We start from the raw sequence: 27,502 nt of genomic DNA on the forward strand, positions 1-27,502 counted from the left end.
CAACCGCCTGAACAAGCACTTGGTGAGAGTGGGAAGAAAAAACTCCCTTTTAACAGGAAAAAACCTCCAGCAGAACCAGGTTGAGGAGGAGGCGGGGCCATCTCTCGCGACTGATTGGGGGCGAGGGTAGGAAGGTGGGATAAAGACGCACTGTGGTGTATAAACGCATATTAAATGAAAAAACTGAGTGAAGAAGAAACACTCAGGGCATCATGGGAGCAGTTTAGGTCTTTTGCACCGTAAATAAGGGAGGCGATCCATGTCACCTGATCCAGTCCTAACTATCAAAAAGGAAAGTTTTAACCCTAATCTTAAAAGTAGAGAGTGTGTCTGTCTGAAAGCTCGTTCCACCAAAGAGGGGCCTGAAAACTGAAGGCTCTGCCTCCCATTCTACTTTTAACTACTGTAAGAACCCCAAGAAACCAGCAGTGAGAGGGCAAAGTGCTCTATTGGTAAGGTACTACAAGGCTTTTTGGATGGGATGGGGCCTGATTATTCAAGACCTTGTATGTGAGTTGGAGGGTTTTAAGTTGGATTTTGGATTGAATGAGTGAAGCCAGCCTTTTTGATGAAGCACATAGTCGTGGCAGGATCAGGTGACTCTGAATGATCCCTTAATTAAGCTGCAGTGGGTGGAGGCTGCTGGGAGCTCCCCACGATGCACTGGGTGTTTCTTCTTCACTGACCGTGTGATTACACATCATGAATTATTACTAATCTCTCCTCCACAGTGTGTTTTTTGTCCAGTCTTTCTTGTGTCACCAGGTCGCAGAGGATGGTTGCCTTTCCACGAGTTTGCCTTTACTGGCAGTTTCTTCTTTTTAAAAGTGGGAAGGAAGATTTTTGCTCAAAGGGAGCTGTTTGATTCGGGATTTTCTCAGATTGTCTCAGTCTTTCCATCTTGGTCAGTCGCTGTGAAAATCATCAACTCTGCCACCGTCTCCACACCATACATCATAGCAGGTCTCACTGCTATCTTGTAAATCTTCTCTTTCCTTCTTGCTGCTTTCTTTTGTTACAAATTACCCCTGAAACTAATCTCCACCCACACCACCCTGTCTGCACCCTCCTCTTCAGCTCTCCTGTTCACTGCCCATTGCTTTGGATGCTTGAGCCCAAGTATTTCAGCTCATCTACCTTCACTATCTCTACTCCATGTCTGCTCACCTTTCCACCTCCTCTTTCTTGGCATGAACTGCTGCATACTGATCATTAGTCTGCTTCTTAATCTCGCATTTAAAAAAATCTGTCAATGTAACTTTTAACTGTGACCCTCTGCAGTCAACAATTGAGCCACTGTACTGTCACTGTATCAGCACATGCAGTAGCTTTCAAACTGGTATTTTACTCTGCAAAAAATGAATTAATAACTGATCAAATGAATAAATGAAGTGTAATCTCTATCAACATTTGTTTTCATGTATTATTCTGTCCTTCCCTGTTTCTTTGTCCTTTTGTTGTGTTATTTTCTTCCTTTTCCTTGTTCCTTGTTTGCTCCTGGTGTCTAATTTCATTCATGAAATTCTGTGTTCATATTATTTGTATTAACAGGACATGGCGGAAAAATCATGGCGGCAACGGAGAATAAGAAGAGCGAAAGCGGATCGTTGAATGAAACAGATGAACCAGAACTGGTTTGTAAAAATGCTGCAACTTCAGTGGAACTGGTTTAGCTTTCGTCCGTCAGATACACAACAAAGCACTATTTTTGGTAGCGCATGCTAGCGGGCCGTCGTTATTACCGTGTTTTTTGTAAAATACGGCGCACTTAAAATCATCCTTTGATTTTTCTGAAAATCGACAGAGACCCTTATAATCCCGTGTGCCTTATGTATGAACTCTGGTTGTGTTTACTGACCTCGAAACGATTTTATGTGCACGGCGCTCGAAAATCTGTCAAATGTTTCAGTACGACTTTGCTAAGCTACGAAGCCGCACCGCTCGATGGATTGTCGGAGCATTACGGCTATCGTAGGCAGAGCCTCGCGGAGTGATTTTATATAGCTTTAATGCACATAATAAACAGCTGCTTGTTGAAGTGAAAATACATTGATGGGTTTTTTTGCACTAATAAAGTTGTGGAGTTGTAAAGTATTTTGTCTCACGTCAATTATATCGTCAGTTATATCGTTATTGCAAATTTTCAAATGTATATTGTGATAAATATTTTTGGCCATATCTCCCTGCTCTACTACGGAGTCAGAACCTACACAACACAGAGAAGAACACCTGAGGGCAGTCAGGAAAAATGGGTGAAGAACTTTTCTCACTGAACCTGAAAAGAAAGTGTTAGCCAAAGGACTCAATTTTGCCGTTTCTCCTTAGCTCCTCATCACAGCCACAGAAACAGCCACACGGACTGATAAAATATCACAAACAGAAGCAGAGCAAATCAGGATGAAAGTTTCAGCCCTCTCCAGTCCCTTCTTCTAACCTCACAGTACAAGAAAAAGAAGGCTGTTGCTTCCCTGAGCAAAGACCACAACATCACCATATTACCAGCTGACAAAGGAAGGTACACCGTGGTTCTAAACACAACGGGTTACCACACAAAGATCACTACTCTCCTCAGTGACAACAATACCTACGAAGCCTTAAAGCGAGACCCCACAAGCAGCTACAAAAAGAAAGTTATAGCTTGCCTTCAAGACTTTGAAAAGTACAAAACCATTGACCGCCCTACATATCATCACCTTTACCAAGGGGATGCTATACTCTGCATTTGCGGACTTCCTAAGATTCATAAAGAAGCTGTCCCACTCAGTTAGCAGCATAAACCCAGCCACTTACAACATTTCCAAACACCTTGCTGGTATCCTAGCACCTCTTGTGGGGAACACCCCACACCACATCAAGAACTCCACCGACTTCACTGACAAGGTCCAGAAACTTACCCTGGATCCAGATGAAACCATAGTGTCCTTTGATGTAGTCTCTCTCTTCACGTGCATACCCACCACGGAGGCAGTGGAGACTGTCAGAAAACGACTACAAGAAGACAGCTCCTTGGAGGACAGGACCAACTTCACCCCCGATCAGACCTGCACACTGTTAGACCTCTGCCTCACCACTACATATTTAAATACAACGAAGGCTTCTACAGACAAAAACATGGCTGTGCCGTGGGCTCCCCCGTGTCACCTATTGTAGCCAACCTTTACATGGAGGAAGTGGAAAGGAAGGCTCTTGGCTCTTTCAAAGTAAGAGTACCCAGCCACTGGTACAGATATGTAGACGACACCTGGGTCAAAATCAAGACACAAGAAGTGGAATCCTTCACTGCGCACATTAACGCTGTGGATAAAAACATCAAGTTCACCAGGGAAGACACAAAGGACGACTGTTTGCCTTTCCTGGACTGCGCTGTGCACATTGAAGAGAATGGCAACCTCAACATTGAAGTGAAGCCCACACACACGGACCAGTACCTCCTGTTTGACTCCCATCACCCTCTGGAACACAAACTTGGAGTAATTAGGACCCTACACCACCGGGCAGAACATGTTCCCTCTAAGCCTGAAGGGAAAAGAAGGAACACACACATGTAAAGGAAGCTCTCAAAACGTGCGGCTATCCTAAATGGGCGTTTTTAAAGTCAGCAAAGAGGCACAGAAAAGAAGATCAGACACCAGTGAGGGAGGATAAGAAGGACAGACGCAACAACATTGTCATCCCCTATGTTAACAACGTAGTGTTTGCTGTATAGTGTAGCGAGGAATGCCCAGACCTCTACAGAGAGACCAAACAGTCACTTCACAAGCACATGGCACAACATAGAAGAGCCACCTCCACGGGACAAGACTCGGCAGTCCATCTGCATCTAAAGGTGAAAGGTCACTCTTTCGAGGATGCCAATGTTCGCATGCTGGACAGAGAGGACAGATGGTTTGAAAGAGGAGTGAAAGAAGCCATCTATGTCCACTGTGAGCGACCATCTTTGAACAGAGGGCGGGGCTTATGACACCAACTGTCTGCCATCTATAATCCAGTTTTGAGTTCCTTCCCAGACGCCTTAAAGCCCACTCACATCCTGGGCCATCTGACCTCAGGAATTCACGTGATAGGGTGGGGCCAGGTTTCACAATGAGCTCACCTGAAACTCTGGCTGATTGGGACCCACACCCAGTTTCACACCTTGGCTCGTGTGATTAGGTAGAGGATATTTAGGGGGTCTATGTCCCTCTCGGTGGTCTAGGTCCGTCACATTTAAGCTCCCACAGAGCTTAAATGTGGGACTCTCCACCATTTGACCTTAGAACTGAAGAAGCTTTTTGGATGAGAGGTGAAACGTCTTCAAGCAACTTAAAGAAGTCCAGACGCTTTTCTTTCCAAGCTCCTTAGACTACGAGACCTGGATGAGAACCTTCACAGACATTACCTCAGAATCACAACCAATTAAAATATTAATGAAAACATTAAATGAAATATCTATGTAATATTTTTAATTAATTTAAAAAAAAAAAAAAGTAGATCAAACACAAAATTTGAATAATTATCCACCTGTGTTTACAGGTGGATAATGGAGCAGTAAATGTAAAAATCATTCAAGAAATTTTTACAGGAAACTTTTTACAGGCAGCTACTATTTATTTATTTTATTGCTGCCAAAATGGTTTCAGCATTTTCAGGGCGTGTGGCTGATGAGTTGCTGGCCTATCTGAGCCTCTGATAGCGTCTCCAACAATCACAGTTACAGTTCAAACCCTCGGTACGATTTTTCCCTGGCAGTTGCTAATCTCCTTTGACATTAAACAAAGTGTTCGTGAGATGTGGAAAAAGCAGCAGGAAGGTAACAAGTGAGATGCAGTGTGAATTTTTCACCCACTATTATGACATATAAAAATATGATAAAAAATATATATTAATATACTAAAATGCATGAAACCATTATTCTTTTTTTATTTTTGTGAAGTGTGCTCCTGTATTTCCAAATAAAAGTATAATATATTCAGATTAAACTGAAACACATCATTTGATTCTTCTTCAACAGTTCACAAAACTTCACCCTAATCCAAGAGTGAACAACAGTTCGATCCCTTTCCTTATTTGGGTTTTAGATTCAGAGTCATAACAACATTAGTCATACTTGTTGGCCTCTTTCTGAACACTTCCTTCAATCTACTTTAACCAAAAAAGGAAACAACTGCTTAATAAACAATTTATAAGTCAGAGATGCCAATACAAACGATTCTTTTTCTCTTCTAATCTCCAATCGCTTCTAAAGTCTCCTCATGGGAGATGCTATATCTGTTTTCTGAGATATAACTTGACAGTGGCTAGGTGACTGGTTCATCCTTACAAATTGTCGAGTTGTTAATTTTCTGTTGAATGTGTGCGTGTTTCAGTTACTATCGATAAACCAGTTCATCTTTTTAATTATAACATGGATATATCTCCGATCACAGCGGACTAGTTTTACAGTAACATCTTCTTTAGAGGCTCTTGTCTCCGTTTTAGTCTTTTAGAAACTTTTGTTTGTTCTGTTATGTTTTAATATTTATGTTAATAGTAATTAAGGACAAAGCTTTTTAGTTTACACAATGGGGCTCTAAGTGCACAGAGAAATATTCCACTGCTTTGTGATCAGATTACGTCAGTGAAGCTACTGACTATAGCAAAGAAAACATGATCGTCTATTAGACACAAAGTAACCTTTAGCCATCACTAGATTGTATCAGGCCCTCCTTTTGGGAATCTGTACACTATATTCCTGTTACTGTCAGCTCCAGGAGTACGACGAGTAAGTAAGTAAGTAAAGTAAAATTTATTTATATAGCACATTTCACAGATAAAAATCACAAAGTGCTTCACAATAAGATCAGACATACAAGTTAAAATTAATTAAAAGCCCGTTTGTATAAAAATGTCTTCAGCTGCTTTTTAAAGGAGTCAGTAGAGTCTAGACAGCGTAAAGACAACAGCAGAGAGTTCCACAGCCTCGGTGCCTGAAAAGCCCGATCCCCACGTGTTTTAAACCCAGTACGTGGGACCACCAGTAGCCTCTGACCTGAAGACCTAAGTGCTCTGGATGAAGCATGAGGTTTCAACAGGTCAGAGATATACTGGGGAGCTTCACCGTGCAGAGCTCTAAAAGTTACAACTAAAATTTTAAAATGAACCCTAAAATTTACAGGCAACCAATGAAGAGAAGCCAAAACTGGAGTAATGTGTGACCTCTTGTTTGTACCAGTTAAAAGTCTTGCCGCTGCATTCTGTACAGACTGAAGGCGATCCAGAGCTGATTTGTTGAGACACGTAAAAAAACCGTTACAATAATTTAAACGAGAAGAGATAAAAGCACGAATCATCTCAAGTTCTGCCTTTGACACCAGTCTGAGTTTAGAAATGTTTCTTAAATGATAAAAACTGTTCCGGACAAGTTGTTTAGAGTGTTTCTCAAGAGACACCGAACTGTCAAATATAACACCCAAGTTTCTGAGACTCGACTGAAATGAAGGGTCTAAAAAACTGATATGCTGCTTAATTTCTGAGAGCATGTGATCAGGTGCAATAATCAAAGTTTCTGTTTTATCTGCATTTAACTGAAGGAAATTGTCATTTAACCATTGTTTGATTTCTGACAGACAATTATTTAGACAAGACAATTTATACAACGAGGAGTACGAGACACTGATCCAAGATTTTCTTGAACGCTGTGAATCCAACTACTTGCATTTTAACACCAACAAAACCAGAGAGTTAGTGATGGACTTCAGGGGCTGCATAGAGAAGAGGGACACTTTGAATCTGGACAGAATGGTGAGGAAGGCAGCCTCCTCTGCTTGCATAGCGCTGAAGAGCCTAACAGAGCAGCGAGCAGTAAGCAGAGTGGAGCAGCATCACTAACAGCCTGCAGTTGGTTTCCTGCTCCACGGACAGACCAAGGAGATCATTCCTCCCACAGGGCACGCGACTTGTTAACGTCAGTGGGTGGGTGTAGAGACTTTAACATTACTTTAGCATTTCCCACTGTTCCACAGTCTAATGCACACTGTACACTGTTCACCATGCACCTTTATCAAAAGGTTGTCTATAGTGGACTTTTAAATTTGTAACTTTATATTAAAATATAGAAACATTCTATTTATTGGTGTTTATTATTATATGTGTATAATATTTGTGGATATTGCTGGAATGTAGAATCTGTGCAGTGCTCTCAGTGTAAGGTTGGCTTCATGAAGAACAAAAAGGGTGTTTTATCTCCCACTGTTCCCAACGCGGTTCTCATCGCTCATTTTTACTGTTTTCTCTTATTGTTGGTCTTTAACTTACAATTTAAGCACCGTTAGGCAACTGTTGTTATGATTTTGTGCGACATAATTAAACCTCAGAATCATGGGATGACAGAGAACAAAAGGGCCTCCAAAGAAAAAATATCCTTCAAAGAGTCTGGAGAAGTATTCCTGAAGACTCAAAGAAATTACTAGAAAGCTTCGCTAGAAGAGTTCAGATGAAGAATAAAGGTGATTATTTTTGTTTATACACTGTATTTCTATTTATTTTCCATATGCTTCTACTTTCCCTAACAGAATAAGAAAAATCAGCAGTGGCTTGTGAATATTGCAAAATACTGTACGTGTCACGTCGGCAGTGGCAGACGAGTGGAGGTTGGAAGTAGGACCCAAGAAGCAACTTTTGATGTGAGTAAGCTTTATTTTAAGAGGTAGGAGAAAACAAACAGAAACAGCAAGGCGAGAATAAAACTAACAAAACAAACCTGAAGCCAAAAACAGAGACGCAGAGAGACACGGAGGGAAAACATAAGATGAAGGAGGGAGATCACACAGGCGAACCAGCAGCTAACAGAGGCTTAAATACACAGAGGGATAACGAGGGAATGACACACAGAAGGACAACACAGCTGGAAGTAATTGACAAGACGAGACAGGAAGCAAAACTCAATACATTTACATAGGACACAGACTTTCAAAGTAAAACAGGAAACATAACTTGACTAGGAAGGAACAGCAACCATGGAACACAGAAACCAAAAACTAGAAAAGATAAACAAAGACAAAATCAAAGTTCAATAATGATACAAAAACTCAAAACACCTGGTCACTGAGCCAGGACCATAACAGCACGAGTTTCTGCAGGCATTCTGGAGAAATACACTCTGTTGATTGGGTCAAAACAGCCCATCAACAGCATTTCCACTCAGGATCAGCACTGCAGACTACACTCAGGCAGGTCACTGACAGGCCAGGCAGGTTTCTGCTGATTAGCACCCACCCTCCTCCCAAAATATAGTAACTTTCGTCAGATTTTAAACTCTATTAACGATAAAAGACATTTTTTATTTGTGAGCATCTTCATCTGTTTTATTGCTCCACATACATTCATCATCACAGTAACAGCATCATGGTCATACTGACACAAATGTGTGTGGAGTCAAATGTAGGCCGAAGGAAATTCCAGACATAAGCTCAGGTGACATACGCAAGATACACGTCAAAGACTGTGAAAATGGTTAAAATATTACAGTTATCCAATACATCTTCCATTTCCAGCACTTAGCCATAGCCATGTTTGTAAAAACGGCTTTTTTCTTTCCTCTAATAACTGACCAAACCTGTTTAGGAAGCATGTCATGGATAAGTGAAAAGAGTAAAAAGAAAGCGTAAATATAATGTGTGCAGTGAGTGGATACATGGCCTTCATAAGTGTACATTCAGTATTCACATATAAGGCAGACAGGAGAGCTGCAGGCTTTGGCAACGTGGAGGCTCTCTGCAGCAGAGATCCTAATGATACCCCACCATTCACAAAGTGTACACGGCAACATAATGATCCGAAGGAAAACACCATATTAGGAATGAGAATTCCCCGGGATAACACTTCCCAATACCACAGGGATATTTGTGGAAGGCTGTTCAGTTGTCCTTATGTCCTTATTTAAGTCAGTTTAAGCCTGTGTATACCTCTGCACTAATATATTATCCTTAACCAAGAGCAAGGCAGTCAGTCCAGGTAACTTCCAGGTGATTATGGTTTTCCTTCTGGAAGATGGCAGAACAAACACGTCTGTAATACTTTGTAGTGTGTTTCCTTTCGAGCACAGGCTTCTATTACACAGAGACTGCAGGCCCTGGGTATGATTCCCCACCACACCAGAAATCCTCCGGCTGAGGGATTTCTAAGAGCCACACCTCCTCTTCCTTCCCCTTCTCTCCCTGCTGCTCCTGGTGACCTTTTGCATCGGTTTCATCTTCCAGTGCACTTTGCAGCACTTTGTAATAGTGACAGTCTCGCCCACCATCTGAGTTGTACGGAGGAGCCAGGATGTCCAGGAAGGCGGCGGGCCCATCGACTGCGTCGATCTGGTGAAGGTTATCCCGCACAGGAGTGAGGAGACATGGCCCGCTGTTCTCTGAGTACTCAACCACTGAGCGGAGCACGGCACGCCACACGGAGGTCATCTGCAGCGGGGGTACCGGGGGGTCAAATACGGGTGGGACTGTGGTTACAGCCAGGTTTTGCTCCAGCTTGTCAAAGCAGCGGACGTTCACCTTTCCATAGAGAACCTGGACCACAGGACAAGAAAAAGATAGCAAGAAGGGAAACTAGTTACTTGCTGACAAAGAGATATGCAAATAGCTTTAGCCAGAAGTTAGCCTTCCTAAAGCCCCGACCTTAATGATGTGGGGACTGTACTTAAAAGCCAGGACCATGCTGGGAATCCAACCAGTTTAAAATAACTATTCATGTAACTATTATAACTGTTTTGTCACATGTGTGAACAGAAGCTCATATTCTACAGGTGAGACTGCTAATTGTAATCAGTTACATGTATTAGGTCATTTTTACATGTACTCAGTTATTTTGATTACTTTGGCTGGGATGGATCCGTGTTTTTGTATGCACAGAGTCCTTACTGCTTCTATGGGTACAGGGTAGCAGCCATCTGCTCCTGCGTGTGCACACCTCTATACATGCAGACAGTTTGGCAGTATATTAGTCTGGAGCATTCAGATGTGCATTAATAACACAATCTTCCTGGGAGTGGATGTCCCACTAAATTTACTCCAAGATCAGACGATGCAATCCTCAGAGAAAGTGCAAGAATCCCAAGAGAAACATCTCAGCTTCTACAGGCCTGCGTTAATATGTTAAATGCTAGTTCATGACAGCACAATTAGAAACAGACTGAACAAGTATTGACTAATTCTAAGAGTTGCCAGGAGAAAGCCCCATCTCGCTATTATGAAAATGTCAGCACATCTGAACACACCGCACAATGTCTGGAACAATATCCTTTGGACAGATAAGACCAAAATGGAGATGTTTAGCTATAAGATACACCACCACACTGGAGAAAACCAAAGACACCACATCAGCACCAGCTGTGGTGGAGGGGTGATCATTGGTTTTGCAGGCACAGGAGCTGAACAACTTGCAGTTGGCTTTTTTGGTTTAAAAGCATTTATAACAAACATTAGTGCACTCTGACACTTCTAGTAGAAGACAACCACAAACCCAAACTAAAAACAATCTGTTCATACTGACTATTTAACAAGCAACAGCTACTTTTGGCTGCTCCCTTATTCACAAATATTTGATTTGGTAGATTTGTACAGCAGAGGCTGATTTTTGTCTCCTACCAAATACCTCAAAATGTTAAAGTAATACGTTATGATTTTTCTCCTTCCACACGATGCATGTCTGCATACAGTAGATACACAGTCTGTGTAAAATATCATTTATTACAGTGTCTGTATGACACAATTTTGGTCAAGCTTTAGCTACCAGACAGATAGCTCTAGCTGTGCTTTGGTTGCACCGAGGTCCTCTGGCTGCAAAATCAGATGTGTTGTGTTTTGTTTTCACTGTGCATTCTAGCAGGCATCACTACTTTAACCTAGTCTGTCCAAAGGACATTGTGGTTTATTCACACACGACTTATCTGTAGTGCCATGTTCTCTGGCAATCATACAAAAAAGCCATACTTTCCCCAATCGTACTGACATGAACTGTAGCATATAACTTATTAACTGAGGCCTGTACGATCTGAGATGGAGCTCCTGGGTTTTTCACACCTCTGAGCTTTGCATGGTCTGACTATGAGGTGAACTTGCTTGCAGATTTCTGTGTTAGTGCACACCTGAATGCTCCAGACCAGCAGAAGAGCAAAACGTCTGCTTGTATACAGGTGATCACACTCACCAAATCTGAAGTGTGACCTGGAAGAGCTTTGGCTCCAGCACCAGATGTATTTCTTTCTGTCAGTAAAATATCTTGATGCATTCTCAATCATCCAGGAAAATAAATCTCCAAAAGTTGATTCTGTTCATCTGGACGTAGCTTTTTCTGGGAGAAACGTTTCGTCACTCATCCAAGTGACTCCTTCAGTCTCAGCTGACTGCAGGTTTCCCCAATCTTATAAACAGTACATTTGCATAATGACTGAAACCAGCCCACTGAAGGAACAATGGGCTGTGAGGTCAGTTCCTTAATCATAATTATGCAAATTCTCATGACCATTGATCAACAACCCCTGATCAATGGCTATGAGTACCATTCACAAAGAGTTGGGGAATGGCTGCAATCACACCACTGTAAGATGGTGACAGATGTACCCTTAGGCCCCCTCCTCAATTCAGTTGATCAATGGTCATGAGAATTTGCATAATTATGATTAAGGAACTGACCTCACAGCCCATTGTTCCTTCAGTGGGCTGGTTTCAGTCATTATGCAAATGTACTGTTTATAAGATTGAAACCTGCAGTCAGCTGAGACTGAAGAAGTCACCTGGATGAGTGACGAAACGTTTCTCCCAGAAAAAGCTACGTCCAGATGAACAGAATCAACTTTTTGAGTGTCAGTAAAATACTTCCATTTCTATGTTCCTTGTTACAAATGCTGTGTGACCACAGCCACCAATAACATTTCTTTATAATAGGCCAACAGCTAACTGTATCAGAAAGGCGCCAAAGGGTGTAACGCAGCATCCATGTTGGAAAAAGGACATAAATGACTCCACCCATCCAAGTATTTAAAGGTGTGGGCTAGCCGTAGTTATTTAGCCTGCTGACCCTGCGTGAGTTCGAGTGGAAAGTTAAAGGTATGTTATGCACACGTCCAGCTAGTTAAGGCTGTTTAGCTTCAACTGGTTAGCTTAAATGAAGTTAGCTGAACACAGAGGTGTAAAAACCTTGAGCATCCCGTTCATCCCCGGGTGATCGTGTAGCGGTATGGACGCGCCGCTCCTCAGCAGGAACACACCCATACTGAACACCTCCGTCTCGCAAATGTGCATGTAGGTGACCGGGGGGCTCTGGAGCTCCGCTGCCCCGGAGCTCGAGTTGTTTTTCCGAGGAGCAATTTTCACGTCGGAAGCCCTGACGGCAGTTACCAAGGAGATTAGCCCGTTAAGTTTGTCCTCAACGACTTCATTGTCGCTGTTGGCAGACAAGCCTCTGAATGTCGTATAGGCTTGTTTTGCTATTTTCTGGATGAGAGGAGTTTTGTTGTCTCGCGGCATGCTGTCCCCAAAATTAAAAAAGCAAAGAACTTATCGGCGTCTCTCTGCCAGGATTTCCACCGCCTTTGTTGAAGTGCCACATAAATCCTACAGTGTGAGCAGATGTACTGTAGGCTCGGCCAGTTCAAAAAGCGCGACTTTTATCAAACAAACAAACGCAACTCATAGTGAAAATGTCTGATTTGAAGCCCAGATCAGAGCCTCCCTCCAGTCATTCTCCGCGGTGTCGCCTCCTCATCCTCGCTCAAAGAGCCTGCGCATGAAGCAACAAGCAGCGTGGGATGTGAAGTCTAACCTGAAAACTTCATCGTGGTCTTCTTCGCGTTAACGCGAACAATGAATCACTGCGCCATCGGATCCTGTTTAATACACACCTTTGTGCAGCTGTGGAAGACTGGCGGGTGTACAAATGAGCCGAGAACAATAACGAACAGCTCTGTCTGTCAGGGACACTACATTTCCCAGAGGTCCCGAGGACGCAGCCGAGTTTGTAGAGGGGAAGGCCAGACAGGCCACTGAACTCTCGGTGGCCCTCCCCCGCATCACATCCTCCATCTCCGTTTCTTTTCTCTTTCACTTTTCACACCCACGCCCATGCACACCACGACCATAAGGATTTTACACAACAGATGTGTGAAGCTTTGCCATTTTTTGACATAAAGCACTAACAGTGAAATGCACCTGTAGACGCTTCAAGCAGATAGGATGAAGGTTTCTGCATTTCTGACCCAATGTTTTGAGCTGTCTGTGAGTGTGTGATTCATTATTATATCCTCTGTTTGTTGTCTGTTTATATTTTGGATCTTCTTTTTGGTTTTATAATATTCAGTTTTGGTCCTCTTTGTCGTCTCCAATGTCAAGTCCCCTTTGAGTTCATGGTCCGTCTCCAGGGTCCTAATCCTGCCATTCACAGTCCTAATGACAGAGGCCTCAGTTCCTCATGGGGTCCCTTGGGAAAGTTAATTGGCCACCCCTGCTTCAGAGTGACAGGTCATTGCACGTCAGTACACAGAGAACTATGAATGAATGGTTTGATCAGGATAAAAATCATGCAGCTCATATTTTCAGTTCTTACAGAGGGACTGCGCCACCAACCAAAACACCAAGTGAGAGAATATTTTGAAAGAATGCTGTTTATTGTTAAAATATTCCAGGATCCATGTGGCGAGGTGATGCTCCACACTTGTGTAATACAGCCTGCCATTTAGGGTTGTGAGCACAACTCCATGCAAAGTAGCTAAGCATTATTTTTACTTATTTATTTATTTTGTTTTAGTTTTTTGTTTGGTTTTTTATGGGGGGAGGGGGGTGTCACATTCAGTGTAAATGTACGTATTATATTTTGCACACTAAGCACACCAGTCAAGACAGGGTAATGTGTGTAAAATAGGCTGGTCAATGTAAATTTGAATGGTATCTGATATTTTATATAAAAGGGCAGAAAAGAAAGGCATAAACTGAAAGCGACAGGATGCCAGTTCTAATACAAAATACAAAAACATAATGATATAAAAACACGCGCACGCGTGCGCACACATACACACACACACACACAGCCTAAGAGTTGACCATTTTGTTGCTGTGGTTTTCTCTCCAGTATCAAAGGATTACTACAGCCAAGGAAATAATAAATGCATAAATTATGACTTAAATTGGAGCATAGCATTAAAAAAAGAAAAACCCAGAGAAGCCCAAATCGGATCTTTGCTGGTAATGCTTTAAAGTCACAGCTAGTGTTAACTACTAAATCACAGATGCTTTGTGTGTACGACGTGACCCACATGAAGGCCTTAACCAGTCAAGTCAGTCTCCTTACCCACGGCACCATTACAGTACTGCTACAGTGCCATAATTAGGCTGCCTTGCTGCTAGCTCACAACAACCTGTTTCTCAAGCTTTTCTTGCAGACGTTTTATCTTTTCTTCATGTTTTTATATTGTCTTCTTTCATCATCACCTTTCCTTTTGTGCCACTCTGCATTAGCTAGTTTGTTAGCTAAAGTGTGCAGTGGAATCTGTCAAACTGAAATCTGCACCAAACATAGAAGCTTGGATGACAACATAAAGACGTTTCAAATTCACTTCATAATATTTAGCAGTAAAGGTACATCCAAGACATGTAGGCTGTTAGGTTTGGTAATCTCAGTCTCTTCCCACATAGCAATATTGGTATGGCCCGGATCAGGCCCACACAATGTGCTTACACATGGCCCACATACCACAAAGAATGACAGCCCTTTGGTGGCTCAGATCTGGTTTGCCAGAGGTGGCCCACACATGGGCCAGCACAAGGCCAGTTGCAGACACACTGCTGGCCCTGTGCTGGCCTAGAACAGTTTCAGCTCTGGCCCCAGATGTCAACCTAATGTGTACATTAATCAAGCCATGTAATAACACCATGTGCCGGAGCATAATAGTGCAAAAGTAACATGACTAAACTCTGTTCAGACAGCGAATGGACTGATTCTTATGTAGCATGTCACATTCACCCAATCACACACTTCCTCTAAAGCACAGGTGTCAAACTCCAGGCCTCAAGGGCCGGTGTCCTGCAGGTTTTAGATGTGTCCTTGATCCAACACAGCTGATTCAAATGGCTAAATGACCTCCTCAACATGTCTTGAAGTTCTCCAGAGGCCTGGTAATAAACTGTAGCTCATGTGATTCAGGTGTGTTGACCCAGGGGGAGATCTAAAACCTGCAGCACACCGGCCCTCGAGTTCGACACCCCTGCTCTAAACTGAGTGCTTCCTAACTACATTCATATACATTCACTCTCAACATGCAGACTGGAGGAGTCAGGGATTGAACCACTAACCTTCCAATCAGCAGGTGACCTGCTCTACCTCCTGAGCTACAGCCGGCCGGTGGCAAACATGAGTAAACCCTCACTAGGTTTTGGATAAAGTGTACACTCACGAACCTGTCAAACCTGCATTTGAAACGTTGGCTACCATAGCAGTATAGTGTTGCAGCATGGCATTTGGGTCTTCTAACTAAAATTGGAAAATAGGAACATAAATAGTGCCATCATTGCCAGACCTGGCCCACATCTGGGTGACATACACCCTGTCATGACACCAGTCAGTCAGAAGTACCAGCTTGATGCTGGATCCGGGCCAGACCTGTTTTCTATGAGCCTGGGCCACATACACCAAACCACAATCCAGCCAGATGTGGCATGCCATCACATAAACAGTGCCATCTATGCCAGGCCTGGCCCACATCTGGATGACATACGTCTTTTCATGCCAGAAGTCAGCCAGCAGTGCCGGCTTGATACCAGATCTGGGCCAGACCTGTCTGCTATGTGGGTTGTGTCTGTTCCTTGTAGGTGACGTGGTCCTGTGACCTCCAGTTTGCACTGGGAGATTTGCTGCTGAGTATGAATTCGCTGGGATGTGAATGTGAATTTTCAAATTAATGGATTTCAGATGGAAAAGCATAGATTGTTCACTGGATTATGGAGATTGCTGCTTGAAGTCGGAGACCTTCAGTCTCTTGTTCAAAAATGAGGAAAGAATAAAACCGGAGGTTGGCGGAGAGATTGGTGCAGTATTTCCAGTAATGTGGACGCTGTATAGGACTGTTGAGAGAGGGAGCTAAATCACAAGGCAAGGCTGCTGATTTTGTGTTATCTACACTGCTACCCTCTCCAAGCTGTGAGTAGGGATCAGAAAATGGGCTTCATTTAAAGAGTGTCTGGTTTACCCTTTGGGATAAGGTGTGGAGCTCAGAGTAGATCTGCTGCTGCTCTGCTTCAGAACGAGCCGGCAGAGCTTGAATTCTTCCAGAAAGGAATTCAGGGCATCTCTTCTTGGATGGATGAATATTTGCTACTATAGGAATATCAAAATGTTATAAAACCTCTAACTTTACAGGAGATGATACACTAATTAGCAACTTTGTGTCTGACTTGGAATCACAATAGAAAGATTAATGCAATAGCACAGGTTCAAATGAACTTGTATTTTTCTTTAATCCTTTGACAAACTTAATATTGATACTTTTAAGAAATGAACAAATATTGCAGCTAGTACTCGTTTTACCGTCCAGAATATAAGTTGCATAAAACAACATTGAGTTATGTGTTCACCGAGGACAAAGCAGCAAAGACCCGTGTTTGTTTGAGATCTTATTTGCATTTGGTGCTGGTACGCACACATAAAGCCAACATTATTCCCTGGCTGTTTAAAATGTGCATGACTGACATTGCAGAGAAGTCAAGTAAGCTTCATCATGCCAGAGTCGCAGCCAAGGACCCGAATGAAGCAAGTGATTCTCTCGCTATCTGCTTTTTGCATCGCAAAAAATGCACGTTTGAGGATGCATATATAATGTTTATATGTGGACGCTGACATATGTAAGGGTGAAAATGAAGAGTATACTAAATACACTGAATAAGGTTTTGAAAACACAGCACACACACACACACACACACACACACACACACACACACACACACACACACACACACATTCCTCTGTCGTCTGGAATCAGCATATTGGGACAATGAGACAATGATAACAGCTGCTTATGGATCACTTAGTGGCCTTTGTATTCAGTCAATACACAGCCTGTTCTCTGTCATCAGAGTTGTCATTATTTTGCGATGTGTTCCACTGTGAACATGAGGAGTCTTTCATTTGTTGGCCCCTGTGGCCTCAGTGAATCAGGCCATCATTGAGAAAGAAGTGAACTCTGTTGTTCATAATAAAATGCTAACAACTTGGGCCAAACATGAAAATTCATTAGCTTGCTGGAAAAAATGTCTGCATATCTTACAGAAAAAGACAATGCAATGCTAATGTTTGTTCTTTCCAGCAAAAAGACGTCTCTTTAGACCAAGCTTTTCTGGGAATTTTGTTCATCCATCAGCGAACCGTGAGAGGCAAGAGATGAACATGTCTATATACACCAAACGATGCACAATTGTATTATTCCGGCTTTTGAATTTGGGTTTTATTTGGGCTCAAATCTTTAAAGGTGTTCCCTCATACTCTGTTTTCTTCACTGGTCTTTGGAGAGCAGCAAAATACACACTGTCAGTTATAGACATGATATAGAGTGGTTATTGTTTGTCTGCAGCTAATACTCACAATTTCAAACTGAGAGCAGAAATTACAAAAACAATTACTAAAGCAAGCACAGTTCCTGACTTTTAAACCAGTCATCTAAAGGGACACATGTTGAATCATGTGCACCAATCAGTCAATAAAATGCTTCCAACCTGTTCATTTCTTTAGGTAAAAGTAGATGCATGCGCCATGAGCAAACAAATGAAAACAAGCAAATCAAACATTTTTGGTTTTATAAAGCGGTTAACATGCAGGAAAGATTTCTGCTGACGTGTTGGTAAGAAGTATGAAAAGGTCCTGTTAGAAATAAATACTCAACCTAAACATTCGCTGTGATTGCATATTGACCGTATGGTGAAACACAAGCCTAAAAATGGACTCGGATACAACTGTAAATTGGTACAGTGACCGAAATCCCAAGTGTTTAAAGACTGGGGAAGAAAATTCAACAGGATTTCTCTCCGGAAATCAGAAAAAGGGCTCTAACAGTGCAATACAGTGTAATACTTACCACTACCATACTTTACTGGTCCTGTGCTAACTATAAGCAGGGCTGAGACGGCATGCAGGATATTCCACTGTGTGGTGCACTCCAAGAAAATCATACAGTCCTGACTCACTGGGTTTAGGTCCACTTAGTTGAAAGAGTCTGTGCAAATGATCCTTTGATGAAACATTTCTATCCAGAGGACAAGAGGGCTCATTGAACCGTCTAATGAGGATCAAAATGATGGAAATCATGGCTGTGGCCTTTAAAGTCACCACATCTCAACACCTGTGGGAGATTTTAGGCCAGTGTGTTAGATAGTGCTCTAAGCGTCATCATCGAAACAGCAAATGATGGAATATTCTTTGTTTATGTTTGTGTTTCATTGCTCCAGAGACCTGGAGAAGCCGTGGATGGTGGAGGACGAGCTATGGGTGCACGAGTGGCTCAGAACCTTTCGTTTGCTTTGTTACCTGTGTGCATTTATGTCACTACGTTTGAAAATTAAAAAAAGAATTGTTAGAATGGTTGTTGTTGTATTTTTAACACGACAGGTTTGATAATCTCTTCACATCCAGATAAACTGGTTCAGTCAAACTGTTTCACAGCAGCAGGTTAATAAAGGTTTGTACTGTCTCATCTATCAACCTCTTTCTCTCACACACAGTGTTGAGACCTCGACCAAACAGCTGAGATGTACCTTTCCATGGTACTCGCTGAGAGAGACATACACAAAACACACAAGCAGGTTAAATGCTTCTGTATCTGCTGTAAATTATTTAGTAATTATTAGTTCAACATTAGGTAGAGGGCAGAGGGGAGTCAGGCAGTCACACTGGCAGGAGCTCATAGTGTGGGCTGCTCACACTAAGCAGAGCCTAGCAGGACTGAAGCATACTGACTAACATTTTACCAATACCTGGATCAACCCCTGTAATCCACACATGCACAGAAGTCAAACCACAGATGTCCATAAATTAAGTTGCGCAAGAATGAGAAATGACACAGGGACATTTATTTATTACTTTATACAAATGTTGGTGATGACAGTTCCTGACAGCTTCTGTTTGGAGAAACCAGTCCCATCATTGCTCATGACTTTGACCCACTCACCACACAAGCAGTCTATAAATCCCGAATGCTCCGTGGATCCTTCCCACAGATTCGGCTCAGGTGATTGGCTGGGCCGTTCCAGCAGCTTGATTTCTCTGAAACCAACCGTTTCCATTGGCTGTGTTTGTGATCATGGTCTTGCTGAAACATCCAACCTTGTTTCATCTTCATCATCCTGGTAGATGGCAGCAGATTGTAATCAACAATGTCTCCATTCATCCTTCCTGGAGTTATACTGAATGTCTCAGTGCTGTACGCTGAATAAACGGCCCCCCACCATGATGCTCCCACCTCCAGACTTCAGTGTTGCTGTGGTGTTGGTAAGGCCTTTTGACATCTAAACATAGTGTGTTCAGTTTTGATGTCATCTGACCAAACTACATTCTCCCAGTATTACACAGACTTGTTTTAATGTTGCTCAGCAAACTTCTTGCATGGTGAGTGTGCACACAGGTCATGGTGGCTGAGTGCATCACTTATTGTTTCCTTTGAATCTATTGTACCTGCTGATTCCAGGTTTTCCTGTAGCTCTCCATGAGTGACTCTTCTGATAGTTCTTCTCACTCCTTATCTGAAATCTTGTGGGGAGCTGTGGCTGGTTTAAGGTGAAATGATGTTCTTTCCAATTCTGGGTTATAGCACCAAGAGCAGAGATCTACATTAGAAATTCTTCTGTAACCAACATCATCAGTATGTTCTGGAGCAATACGGCTGTGAAAGCCAAGAGCTCATTGGCTTTACCCATCATGAGATATTTTGTGTGACACCATTTTATAGGCCATCACTTTGGAGTGAACCAGCTGATATTAATTAGCATTAAGTGGCAGGATTGGTGGGGTTGTCAGGAGCACTGTTAGAAACATATTTACTTAAAAATTGGTGATGGATTTGATACTTATTTAACCTGCTGTACTTGTATTTCATGTGGTATAGGTAAATAATTACAGATCAGTGAATAACGATGCATATTTAAATGCAACAATAGAGTGTAAGTTACCATATATGTATATTATAATCAAAACACATGTATTATAAGTTATATAGGTGTAGGAATTAACAAGCATTTGCCTCCTCCTACTCTAGGATATATTCATGTGAATGTGATCGTTTTCTTTGATTTCATGTTCATTTGCAATTTCATGCTCAACATTTTTTACTTATATGTCAAAATAAAGATTTGATTGAGAAACATTTCATTCAGGTTTTCCTCAGGTTTGAATGAGTTTCCTCTCTCACGCTGAGATTTCTGACAATAAAACAGGTTCTATGAGTTCATCTGGTCCTGTGTTTCCTTATTATAAATAAAGTGCCGGGAAACATAGCTGTGCTGGCTCACAGTGGATAAGAGAGTCACTTCACTTATTTCAGCTTTCACATTGAAATGAGAATCCAGATGTTTTTGGAGCACTGGATTACTCTTCATTTGATGTTAACTTCTTCTCTGACTTGTGTAATAATTTTGAATACTTTTTGGTTTTTGTCTCTTCTGAGGGGAAAACTGAAGGTCAAGCTAGAATCTACTGCAGCTCTATCAGTCAGCATTCAGAAGAGCACCAATAAAGTGTAAAACAATGGGGTGGAACCAGCCCATTCATCACTGCCATGGCTGCTTTGATAGAAACTATTACCTTTGTGTATACTCGAGTGGCTTCCTCTGTATGTGATGGTGTGTATTCCTCAAAAAACAGTACACCTTCCTGCTTTATGTCATTATTTCCTTACTGCTTGCATGGGGATTAAGAGGGTAAGTAGCAGACAGGTGTTGCTAATGAAATGCACTAAATTAAATGATCATTTGCGAGGATAACCACCTTTATAAAATTTGGTTTTAGTGGGGCTTTCAGCAGTTTGTTGGCCTGGAGCGCTAAGGTGTGCATAAACACAGTGTCACAACTTTCCTGGCTAATTTACTCCAAGATCAGACAGCGAAATGCTGAGAAAAGTGCACAAAACCCAAGAACAACATCTCGGATCTCAGTTAATGTATTAGAGGTGAACATTTCTTCTAATCTTGAAGCCACAGGACCTGAGTCAGTGAGTCAACCATCACCTAAAGTCAACGACTCAAATATGAGGTCATCTGTCCAACAGCTAATTCCAAAATTGTGTCAAGACATTAATTCCAAGGACATCAGCAATTCCACAACAGAATAGCTGAAAAAGAAAAGGATCAAAGTTACAATGACCCAGTCCAGACTTCAGCCAGATTAAAATGTTGTGGAAGGCCCTTAAGAGAGATGTGTATAAATGTTGCATGAAATCCTCAACAAACTGAAGCAATACTATAAAGAAGAGTGGGCCAAAATTTCTTAATTAATAAAGTCATACAGAAAACAGTTATGCATAGTTATTGCTGTTAAAGGTTGTTCTACGAGCTACTGAATCATCGTTTTTCACAGGTCTGCATAGAGTCCTGTGAAAACTCTGTTTTTCATATGACTGTACAGAGAAGACAGGTGAGGACTGAACACAGCAGGAAGGGAGGAACAGACAGAAGAGGAAGGAAATGGCAGGACGGATAGAAGGAAACTAACCTACAAGGTAAAACAGGAAGTAACCAAAGACAGATAATACAAGACATGAAGGGTAATGCTTGTTTTATGCTCGAGCAGAGGGGACACCTGTCTCCAGATAGTGTCAAAGGCAGTGTACAAGGGATGTAGTACAAGCAGTTTTTGGGCCACTCTTGCTTGCGATGCTGTTGGAACGTGCTAGTCGTGCATTCCACCGTGATGACCATTCCACTGGTCATCCACATCCGGTAACTTAGGACTGCATGGGAGCATGTTTGCGATGGGGGAAAACAACTCTCTGCTCATTGTCCGAATGGAAACCTGTATGCAAAGTGACACATTTGCAGGTCCATAAATTACGTTTGACTATAAACAGAGAAGCCAGGGACCAGGATGCACAGGATATACATGGTTAACCTATCTGTAACCATTACACATAAACTTGCGTGGAGGTGAAGCTGACAGGAAAGGCTCGTCCTGAACTCTGAGTGTCCCATCAGGACGTGCAACATTTTAAAATCTCATTTGGAAACTAGGATAATTTGTGATTTGGAATTTAAAAAAAAAATGCACTATGAAGTGAGCATTGGTGAGCTGTGTCAAGATTAAAGTCAGTTTTCTATAGAACAAAAAGCTCTGTTTTTACCCGTGGTAACTCCCCCTGAACACACAACTTGGTTGTGAAATCACCAAATGAGTTATTTCTGGCAGGGCTAATTTCTTGTCTTCATTCCGACGGTACTGAATTGTATTTACTGTTATATTTATATATTCTTTATAGATTTTAATCACCTTTTTAAATCCTTGCCTGACTAAATCCCTGATTGATCATTTTTGTGGAAAACCCACAAAATGCCTCTTTTTACATGAGGGCACACCAAACCAAGCCTAGAAGAAAAAATTCCAGTTAAATTGAGAAGCTGATAACCATCATCATCATATCTGTTATCTGGCTTTGTCGAGCCAGCTAAGACAACAAAAGCCTGGCTGTGTTCAACTTCATATATCCCTGTAGCCCTTAAACAATTTAGAGTGCAATGTTTATTCAAATAGAGTCTAAGTTGGTCTGATCATGACTGTGTGGGGGATGGCTCACTGCAGATAGTGACAGCAGGGCTGCCTTTTGCTATGCTAACGTTGTGTTTGTCAGATTCAGCTGCCAGAGGCTTCACTCTCACAGACACACCCTCTACCTAAATACAGACAAAACTGCAAATACTGCCCAAACCTCTGAATTGCTGCAGAAAATGGAAACTGGTTGAATAATAATGAGGAAAAAAACAGAGAAATCAGAGAAAACACTGATTTGAAGCTATCCCATTCATGGCGCCAAATCACAACAACCATCAACTCGAAACCTTGATTTGTGGAGATTAGTGCTATATAAATATAACTGAATTGAATTAAACTTTACAGTGTATTTGTACAGCCTTTCATTAATTCTGCATATGACAACTCGTGAAGATTTACCTGATGCTAAGTACATCAAACTGCAGCCACACACATCCAAACCCTGATTGAAACACTTCATTATTGTCATTATTATCCGTGTTCGAACCAGCCACGCTGAAACACAATGTGAAGCTTTATTTTCAGAAAATGCAGGTTTAGTCTGGATTGAGCTGGGAAACTTCCCCCAGATGTTTGTGGAGCTCTAAAAGGAGAGAGTAAGAGTGTCTCAGGAACAGGAAGGCCCCACCTCCTCCACCCCCACCCCCAACCAGGCCCTTTGTTCCCTGATGATGTATGAGACAGCATCTCCCTTGGAGTACCACAGCAATATGACAGCAGAGCACTAACTCTGTCTCATAATGGAGACTGATGGGATGGCTCCAGTGCTCTTCACTTTGTCTGCTACTAAGATTGAGCTGGTGCTGCACTCCAGGGCACAATGGGCCCCTTGGACACTTTGACAGGGACTGTCGTAAGAAAAGAGTCAACCTGACAGCAGCTCGCGTATGTTGGTGATGCTGTGTCTGCCACAGCCTGACAAGTGGATGGATGGATGGATGGCATATCAGGGGATGAAGACCTGCACAGGTCTTTGTGGGCTGGATGCCAGTAGAGGAGAGGTGAGGGGATCCCTGGTCCTCTAGTTCCTGTTGAACATTCCTGAGATGACTGAGTTTGCAAAAGTCTTCTTGGCACATTCACAATTTCTGCAGGCCAGGGTTATTTGATTTCTGGTATCAAACTACAGCAAAGCAGGATTGCCCTGGATAGTAATAGCAAAAAACGAGTAACAAATATATGTCAGCTGATTGTTGTTTGGATAAAATGTCACTACAAATATTGGATGGAATGCCAGGAATTTTAGTTCAGCCATTGGTGACTCCAGATGGAACTGTAATAGCGCTTCGTAACTTTTCAATTAATACCATCTATGGTCAAATATCTTCAAGAAACAAAATATGACATGCTCCTCAAATCATCTCGTAGTTAGCAAGTGTTAACTATCTAACTTTAAACTAGTAAACTGTTTGGATCTTTAGCCATCAGATTTGTTGTCTGAAGGCCAAGAAAGATGCCAAGTGGATTTACTTTACCAAGTGGATCATCATGGCCATATTGGTCCATTTGATTGACCTTTATTATAATTATGTATTTATTTTATTTTCATTTTTTAAAGACGGGACAGACATGACTGGGGGAAAGGACAGGGAGAAAAAATGAAAGAAAGAGCGAGAGGAAGAAAACCAGAGGGGAGAAGAGACTGTGAGAAAGGGGAGAAAAAAAAAAAAAAAAAAAGGGGAGAAAACAAACAACAAAGAGCAACATAATAAAACCAACACCATCACAATAAACTAGCTAACAATAGATAACAGTAGATACTTTTTTTAATTTCACCTGTTGAGAAAGAAAAAAGAAAACAAGCAGAAAAAAACGAGAGTAATAGAATAAACAACATCACAATGATATATGGGAATATAACAGTAAATACTGAATATTAAACATTATTGTGCAGCACGTAAGATCGACAGCGCACAGTGTGCTTTGAGGTAGGAGCCAAAAAGGGTGTAGTTTGTGTGTGTGATCACCCGTGTGTACACCTGTGAGCATGGACGCTTGTTTTTAAAAGGTTCCTTCATGTAATGATCTGCTAGAGGGTGTGGGGGGGCCACAGCCCCGTCCTCCAGGGCATGAAGCAGGTATGGAGGAGATCAAAACTCCAGACATCCAGAGGCCCCCAGAACACAAGAGACCAAGGAAGACCAACAGAGGGGCAGCCGTGCCACTGTCCCAGAAAGAGCTGAGGAGAGTCCCAGATGAGGGGTCACTCAGCAGCCGCGGAGCAGAAGCCAGGGGGGGTTGCAGTGACGAGCCCGTGAGCTCCGCCGGCAGCCAGCTGCACCACAGTGACCGAGCCCCAGGCTGAGAGTACCCCACCCCCGAAGTGGCCCGAGCGAGCCCCAGGCTCCAGGCCCTGATAAGCAGCCACCAAGGAGTGAGCCGGTGTGTACCTGGACGCCCATCCCCGGACACAAAGAACCACCAACGCACCGATGTCTGAGGGCGTCTGCCACTGGCAGGGGAAGTGGTGGGGGGAGATAGGCCTCCATACCTTGGAGGGCCTGAGATGTCCCCAGAGAGGTGGCGTCTGATACCAAACCTGACATATAGACACAGACAAACAGGTGTGGCAGCACGAGGTGAGAATAAAGTAAATACTCTTCAGTTTTAAAAGACAACGCCACTCTGGGAATTTCACCCAGAGAATAATCAGTAACACTAATCACCACGAAGGCAGTTAGGTTTGTTATACTCAGTACAGAGACGAGGTTCAATGTTAAAACAAATTGACAATTTATTAACAATTATCTAAAACAGTATAAAAACACAGTCATAAAAATCCATGTGCAAATATACTTAAAATATATTCAGAGCTGAGGCTTACCAGTGGAGGGGCAGGGATGCCACGCACAAACTCAAAAAAAGAAAACACACCAAGACACAAGTGCAACACAAAAATCACACACTCACACTAATAAACTTAAACAAGGCAGGTGTGTACACTCAAGGGATCCCACCACCAAGGCACCCTGGTCTCCTCCACGTCGGCACTCCGCATCTGAATAAAAGAAACAAAGAAAAGTTTAATAGATAACAAAATTAATGTAGCACTGGGGGATAACCCTACTGTAGGACCACACTGGTGATCTGCAGCTATAAAAAGGGCCTCCCACCAGTGGTGTAACAAAAATCCAAACTACAAATCAAAAACAAAAACATACAATCTGGATAAAACTTTAAAATCTGGAGCAAACGGGATCGCCGTATTACTCCAACTAGCCGTCTGCCCGACTATAAATTAATCATACGCTCATCAATATGTACGCCAGCTGACTCCCATAACTGGCGTGCATATGGCCGCTGTCCACGCCGACGTCCACGTTAAAAAGCGGACAGCAGCAGGAAAAGAAACTTTGCAACGGGAACAGACGGTAAAAGCCAAGCAAAGCAAAGCAGCAGCACTTCAGTTAGTGTGGCGTTGCGTAAAACCAAGGCCCACACTTCCTGCAAAGCATAATAAATAATTACTATAAAACAACAATAAAAGGCAAGGATCGAGACGAAATTGAATTACGTACCGAGTAACCCTGCGTCATGAAACATGAGCAGGGGCTCATAGGAGGCTTCCACAGCTACCTAAAAACAATATCCGTTTACCATCAAGTAAGGTAATGCACACACTACGATGGGTAAACACCTACCAGCCGCGATGGAGGCTTCAGAATAATCTCTGCCGCACCAAGGGGAAGTCAGGTGACCAAAAAGGAGATCACAGGTAAGCGATCCAGGAATGCTCACAGGGCCACTATTTATACTAGCGCCCCCTAATGCGCCAGGCTGAAAGTGGGTGGAACCAAAGAATAACATTCATCCTGCCACACAGGCACACACAGATACAAACATCCATTCCCACCCTCATGCTCTCATATGCAGTTACTCAACACTCAACCAACGTGGAGACAGACATAGAGAGACGCTGTACACACAATCACACTCCCCAAGCGTACTCTAAGCCCTGGGTCTAGGTACCCTTGCCCCTGGAGCGGGAAACTGCACCCAGACCCAAGTGGTGTTACCCTTTTCCCTGGGGTGGAAAGAAGCAGACCGCCCCGACTCCGCAGCAGCAGGGAGGCCCCACACTCCAGACCCCAGTCGGACGGCCAAAACTAGTAAATCTTAACAAATTCAAGCACAACCCTTCCCCTCACATTTTTCATCAGTGTAATCAACTGCTACAGAAACGAATAATGCGCAGGAATCAGACAGGCAGCATTAAAACCTAACAGCTCTAGAGCAGGTCACCTACTAATGGAAAGGTTGGAGGTTCGATCCCAGGCTCCTCCAGTCTGCATGCCAAGTATCCTTGGGCAAGATACTAACCCCAAGTTGCTCTCCGATGCATCCATCGGAGTATGAATGTGTGTGAGTGTAGTTAGAAAGCACTCAGTATAGAGGTGGTGCTGGTGTGACTGGGTGAATGTGGCGTGTTGTATAGAGCGCTTTGAGTACTCCGGGAGAGTAGAAAAGCGCTCTATAAGAATCAGTCCATTTACCATTAGCATGTCCTAAAATATGTGAGGATTTGTTGGTGTTGTGATTCGACAGAACCGCGTTTTGGTTTTTTGTTTGAGTTTCTTGTTCTTGACTCAGGTCTTCACCTGAAGGCAAGTATAACAAAGACCGTTTCCATTGATGTGGTGATTCTTCAGCTCCTTCAGTTTGTAATCCTTTCAAAGGTTCATTTGATCCCTCCCTTTTTCCCCATGCTCTTCATAGCTGCTCATCTGAGACGCCCGTTTTGCTGGCTCACAAATCAACT

The 27,502-nt window shown here is 42.6% G+C and overlaps 1 protein-coding gene and 1 long non-coding RNA gene across 2 annotated transcripts; both read right to left on the minus strand.

Moving 5' to 3' along the window:
• Window positions 1-8,292: 8,292 nt before the first annotated feature.
• On the minus strand, window positions 8,293-12,907 carry adoa (2-aminoethanethiol dioxygenase a). Its single transcript, XM_006801648.3, has 2 exons — window positions 12,153-12,907; window positions 8,293-9,524 (listed from the first exon to the last, which is right to left on the minus strand). The coding sequence occupies exons 1-2, from the start codon at window positions 12,480-12,482 to the stop codon at window positions 9,069-9,071; spliced, it is 786 nt and encodes a 261-aa protein (XP_006801711.2). The 5' UTR covers window positions 12,483-12,907; the 3' UTR covers window positions 8,293-9,068.
• An 11,620-nt stretch (window positions 12,908-24,527) lies between these two features.
• On the minus strand, window positions 24,528-26,519 carry LOC148101694 (uncharacterized). The gene is made up of 3 exons (XR_015719407.1): window positions 26,262-26,519; window positions 25,654-25,741; window positions 24,528-25,282 (listed from the first exon to the last, which is right to left on the minus strand). It is a non-coding gene; the product is annotated as an uncharacterized LOC148101694 (long non-coding RNA).
• Between the last annotated feature and the right edge of the window lie 983 nt (window positions 26,520-27,502).

Source organism: Neolamprologus brichardi, chromosome 8, assembly GCF_056152115.1.
Source record: "Neolamprologus brichardi isolate AB-2024 chromosome 8, ASM5615211v1, whole genome shotgun sequence".
Classification (NCBI taxonomy): domain Eukaryota; kingdom Metazoa; phylum Chordata; class Actinopteri; order Cichliformes; family Cichlidae; genus Neolamprologus; species Neolamprologus brichardi.

Coding starts and splice junctions, on each gene's coding strand:
- adoa (XM_006801648.3), bottom strand. CDS start 12,482: ATGCCGCGAGACAACAAAACTCCTCTCATCCAGAAAATAGCAAAACAA. Junction 9,525..12,152: donor GGATGAACGGGATGCTCAAG/GTTTTTACACCT, acceptor CCTGTGGTCCAG/GTTCTCTATGGAAAGGTGAA.